This window comes from Penaeus vannamei, chromosome 2, assembly GCF_042767895.1.
Source record: "Penaeus vannamei isolate JL-2024 chromosome 2, ASM4276789v1, whole genome shotgun sequence".
Classification (NCBI taxonomy): Eukaryota; Metazoa; Arthropoda; class Malacostraca; order Decapoda; family Penaeidae; genus Penaeus; species Penaeus vannamei.
Window position 1 is genome coordinate 28,268,507 of NC_091550.1, and position 5,000 is coordinate 28,273,506.

Genomic DNA, 5,000 nt, shown 5'->3' on the forward strand with positions numbered 1-5,000 from the left:
TGATTTTCAGTGAATTAAGCTAAAAAGTGACTGTAAGCCTATTTTGGGGGACTGTAGCTCCCCAGTTACTTCAGTAATGGCCAAGCAAGTGTGCACAATTGACGGTGGGCTCGGGGTACATAGTATTTGGTATACATGCCACCTGGAGTTTAATCAACATCCAAGAGCTTATGCACTTTTGGTGAGTCATTCCCATCACCTTAGCCTTCAGCCAAAATTCACATGATAGCCAAATTTTTCCATAAAAGTATATTGATGTTGCTTGGCCCTCAAGCCACATTTTTTCATGATGTAATGGTCAAATCTCCTGGATCCAGGGGTTTAAACAAACCTTATCTTTCTTTATCATTTGAAGAGATATGAAAAACATTTTTTTCTTTCTTTCAAAATCAACAAGAATGTTCGTTCAGTGTCTAAGGTAAAACGGAATGTCTACTGAGATAAGAAACATAAACAAACATACAAAATATAGTAACTGTCCTTGCCATTTGATGTTATGATGCCAACAGGTTACATCTATCACTTTCTTGGCTGTATCAAATATTTGATAAAAATAAATATATATGTAGAAAGTAAGAAATGGCGGGGTTGCTTTTTATGTTTTGTAAAGTTCCTTTGATAAGTGTTTGTGTTGCTGATTCAGAAAATAACACCAATCATCTCACTTCTGTAAGCAAGATATTTAAACAGAAGCGCTGTCAAATTCTGTGCATGTTATACTTGTATACTTTTGTTATTTATTTTTTGTTTATTCATTTTGCTAACATCTTGTATGTTGTAGTTTATTTCATTTTTGGTGAGTGCCATAATTAAGTAGTTTTAAGAGATGTATTTCAATATTAATTACAAAACAGTTATTTTAATATGGTTAAAACTAAAATGTCTTATTTTGCTTGTTTCATATTCCTTTGTAAATATCTATGTGTCAGTTAATAAATTTCATTATTGCAGGTACTCAGGGAATCTGTAGAGACAGTTCAAAGACGATGGGTTGAAGTCAGGGGAGTAAAGGACATCCAGGTGATCTATAACCACCATGGGGTCTTCAACTTGGAATTCATAAGCCGCATTGATGACAGAACCATTGAATTAGCAGAAGAGATGTCTTACACCGATCTGAGCCGGCTCTTATGCACCCTTGCCACAGTCAAGCGAAGAGTAACACCTGTGCTACGCTCCCTGGCGTTCCACATGGCGAGACAGAGTGATCGACTGCCTCCCAAGCAGCTGTCCAATGTACTTTATGCTATGAACTCTCTAAGCTTCCCAGACCCCCTTCTGTTAGAGAAGATTGCAAATGATTTTGTGTCACAGGGTAATGCTATTGACAAACCTACAGTAGTAGGGGGTATTCTGACCTGCATGGGACAGATGAGATGGAGGAACACAAGTATGTTGGAAATTTTATCAGAGTGGGTAGAAAACCATGTCAATATTTGCCGCACAAGTGACATTGCTGCCATGGTCCTGACTTTGGCCTCGGTTTCATATACACCCACTAACATTGACTCCTTATTCAAAGCAATTATTCCTAAACTGACATCAGTGACAATTAACAGGGAGACTGCTTGGTTAGATGTGGTATGGTCATTATCAGTGCTTGGGAAAGCTACAGAGGAGCATATTGCTTCTGTTTTAAATCCATCATTTGTTTCAAAAATTCCAAGTGCTGCCCAACATCAGAGGACAGGGATAAAGTTGAAATTGCTTAATATAAATGCTGTGGCCAGACTGAGCATGCCTGCATACAAGGGACCTTTTCTTGACCTTTCAGACTTTAAAGACGTCATAATTACTCAGGGAAGACATGAGCTAATGTTGGCTAAACATGTTCAGACAATGCTTCACAATTTCCTCCCGCCCCCAAAATATATAAGGGAAAACATACAAACAAACATGGGTATATTTGTGGATGCAGAGCTATCTGTTGGGAAAAACGGAAAACCTATCCCAATTGAAGACTTTACTACAAATTTTGGTGAAAAGGAAAGTTCAAAGCAACTTCCAGAAGGTGCACAAAAGTTAGCCATGTTTATATGGGATTACAGAGACTACACAATAGGCTCTCAGGAGCTCACAGGCATCAACAGATTAGCCATGGAACTGGTTAGAAAACATGACTATAAGATTGTACAAATACCATACTATGAATACAACATGAAGGCAAAGACCATCAAGAATGTACAGTATCTAGAAAGCAAGACAAAGGAAGCAGTTAGTACTTCATAATATGTATTCATTGTTATCTGATGTAAATATAATTTTAAATATTTGTAATTATTGGTATTTAAACATCTGAGTCATATGTGTTTTCTAATAAACATCGATAAAAAAATTCAAAGGTGTGTTTTATACCAGCCTATATTTTTGGACGTCTTAATTCCACATTTTTTTTTGTTTTATTTTGGTGTGATTTTACCATACAATAGGATTTAATAAACAAAGATTGGATATGCTAGTGATAAAAACTGAAAAGCAATATCTCCAGTGTGTCTAACATTATTTTATGTTTACATGTTACTTTTTTCTGATTTGCATTTTTAATATCCATGTGTAGACTGTATGAAACTATTCTGTTCATATGAATATTTCTTTTGTGAAAAAAAGAAAGAATGAAAGAAAAAAAGAGGAGCTTTTGTTTCATCCAAAATTATATGGAAGAGATTAGGGTATATTGTCATTATACATAACAGCTATATACCAATCCGTCCACATTTGCTTCTAATTTAAGATTTGGAAAGAAAGAAAGAAAAAAAAGTGTAAAGACATTTGTTCAGTTCAATTCTTGAGTTTGATATTGGTCATTGTAGTGGCTGTAGCTCCCAAAGAGAACTAAATCTAAACAGGAAAAAAAACCCTGAATACATTTGTTCTTTTTAAAGGTTGATTTATAATCAATTTATATATTTTTTTAAACTCTTTAATGAACTGTAGTCATTTTTATGAAAATACAATTATATTTATTTTTTCTATAAAGTATAACAAGAACTGATAAACCTAAAGCCCCTTATCCCTACTTCTTTTCTGCCCCCTCTTCTGGCTTCACTTTCTTGAGAAGCTGAAAAGAGAAGTAAATATCTTTAGGAAACAACAAATACTTTCCTTCTGTTTTGGTAATTCACAAAAATATATATATATTACAGGTAACATTATATCAGTAATGATGTAAAGGAAACATATGAATCAAATTTACCTTGAAGTTCTGAGGAGCCTTCGATGCTCGTTGTTGCATTTCCTGCTCAATATTTGCATTAATAGCCTTTTGCAACTGCTTCTGGACAAGCTTAGCTTCAACAGCCTTTGTCTTTTTGGGGGCAATGGTGCGAACTGAAATTAAAAGGATAGGAAACTTTTAGCACTACAGAATATATCCCAATGTTATTTATTAATTTCCAAATAATCCTATTAATATAAGAACACTTTAGGTCTATTCAGTGTCTGCTTGTGAACATCTTCCCTGGGTTTATCCTTTACATTTTTTTTTTGATTAAGCTTGGTAATCTAATCATACAGCACTATTACTATGAGATGTTTATAGCTTTCACATTACTGATACAAACTGAATAAATGAAAAGAGAAAGTTTTACATAAACAATTACTTGACTTTCATTCTTTCCATTATTAACTATAAGTGTTTCAGTCTCCTGGAAACTCCTTAAGAAAATTCTGCGCATATAGTCAATAGATTTCCATGATAGTTACTGTTCCTATGATGTATTCTCTAGTAAACTGACATATACCTATGGACTATCAGTAACCTAAGACCATAGGTTTGATACTATAAGACTATGAACTATCAGACTGTTGCTGGGATCCTTTGAAACTAAGAAGTTCATTCTTTATTACACACTGACCCACTAGATTAATAGATATTAAAAATCAATTTTGCTACTTCAACATCTTTTAGCAGACAAAAATTATTATCTAATCCAAACCATTTAGCACAAAAATGATAAAGAAACCCATTTTTCCCCCCTAACAAACAATTTAATGAAGAAATTCATTATTTTTATAAGCCCTCAAGCTATTAGTAAGTATTTAGTAAACAAAAGGGACAGTAGACAGCTGACATCATATATTTTGTCAAAGAGCATAAAGTAAAGCATGAACGCATGTTTCTTTAGCATTCATGATTCAAACACGTTTGATTTCTTGGCTATAACACTACCATGTGGCTTAACTTTTGGGAGGATATGTCACTTTAATAAAAAACGTGTTTACCCATTTCAACCACTAAGTTTGTTAATTGAGATACTAATAGTAATGAAAGATAATTCCTTTGTCAAAGAAATCAGCAAGTCTTATTCTTAAATCAAACACAAAAGGGTGATTTTAATCTGTACCAAGACTATATAACAATAAATCCTTAAATAGGCCTACAAGAATATGCATGGCGGAGGTCTACTGCTCTTTATTAAAACATAGCAGGTGAACAAGTTAGCACTAAGTCATGTATATATTATCCATGAAGGACAGCTAAGCTTCCTTGTAAATAAAGTATAAAAAAAACTGCATCACAAATTTGCTATTGAAAGATTCCATTTGACCTATACTACCCATATAAAATAGTCCACAGATTGGGCCTAAACTGTAGGGTGGGTATAAAATGTGACAAGAAATTGGTGGTAAAACTGTTAACAATACATTACCAACAATAATAACTACTGGTCATTTATCATGCCTTTTGTACCTGTTAGCACTCTGGCAAATATGGCAAGACTCCATGTAAATTTTGGCAAGAAAGACCTCTCTCACAATTTGTCTCATCTTTAACAGAACAAGCTCTATCCTGCCAGAATATTCCTTGTGGACATTTCTAGTCCTTTGCTTAACTCCACAACAGGCTGTGGCTTTTACTTGACACTGTGCTACTTCTATGTATAGTTGTGGACATTTCCAACTGGTACACCCCTATGGAGTGTGGAGTGAATTTTTTCTGGTAATACATGCGTAGTATCCAGTATTTTGTGAATGGAATCCCCTTGTTTGTAGGGAAGAGA

General features: G+C 34.2%; 2 protein-coding genes across 2 annotated transcripts in view; one reads left to right on the plus strand and one right to left on the minus strand.

The window, feature by feature from the left end:
• Positions 1–426: 426 nt before the first annotated feature.
• Positions 427–2,341, plus strand: LOC138864493 (FAST kinase domain-containing protein 4-like). Its single transcript, XM_070131648.1, has one exon. The coding sequence runs from the start codon at positions 1,102–1,104 to the stop codon at positions 2,227–2,229; it is 1,128 nt and encodes a 375-aa protein (XP_069987749.1). The 5' UTR covers positions 427–1,101; the 3' UTR covers positions 2,230–2,341.
• A 618-nt stretch (positions 2,342–2,959) lies between these two features.
• The window catches only part of LOC113829686 (uncharacterized), a 4,323-nt gene continuing 2,282 nt past the window's right edge, over positions 2,960–5,000 (minus strand). Inside the window, exons 2-3 of the mRNA XM_070131656.1 lie at positions 3,194–3,327; positions 2,960–3,058 (exon numbers count right to left, since the gene is read on the minus strand). Of these exons, the coding sequence (XP_069987757.1) occupies positions 3,014–3,058; positions 3,194–3,327 (179 nt within the window). The 3' untranslated portion in view covers positions 2,960–3,013. The remainder of the gene's footprint in view (positions 3,059–3,193; positions 3,328–5,000) is intronic.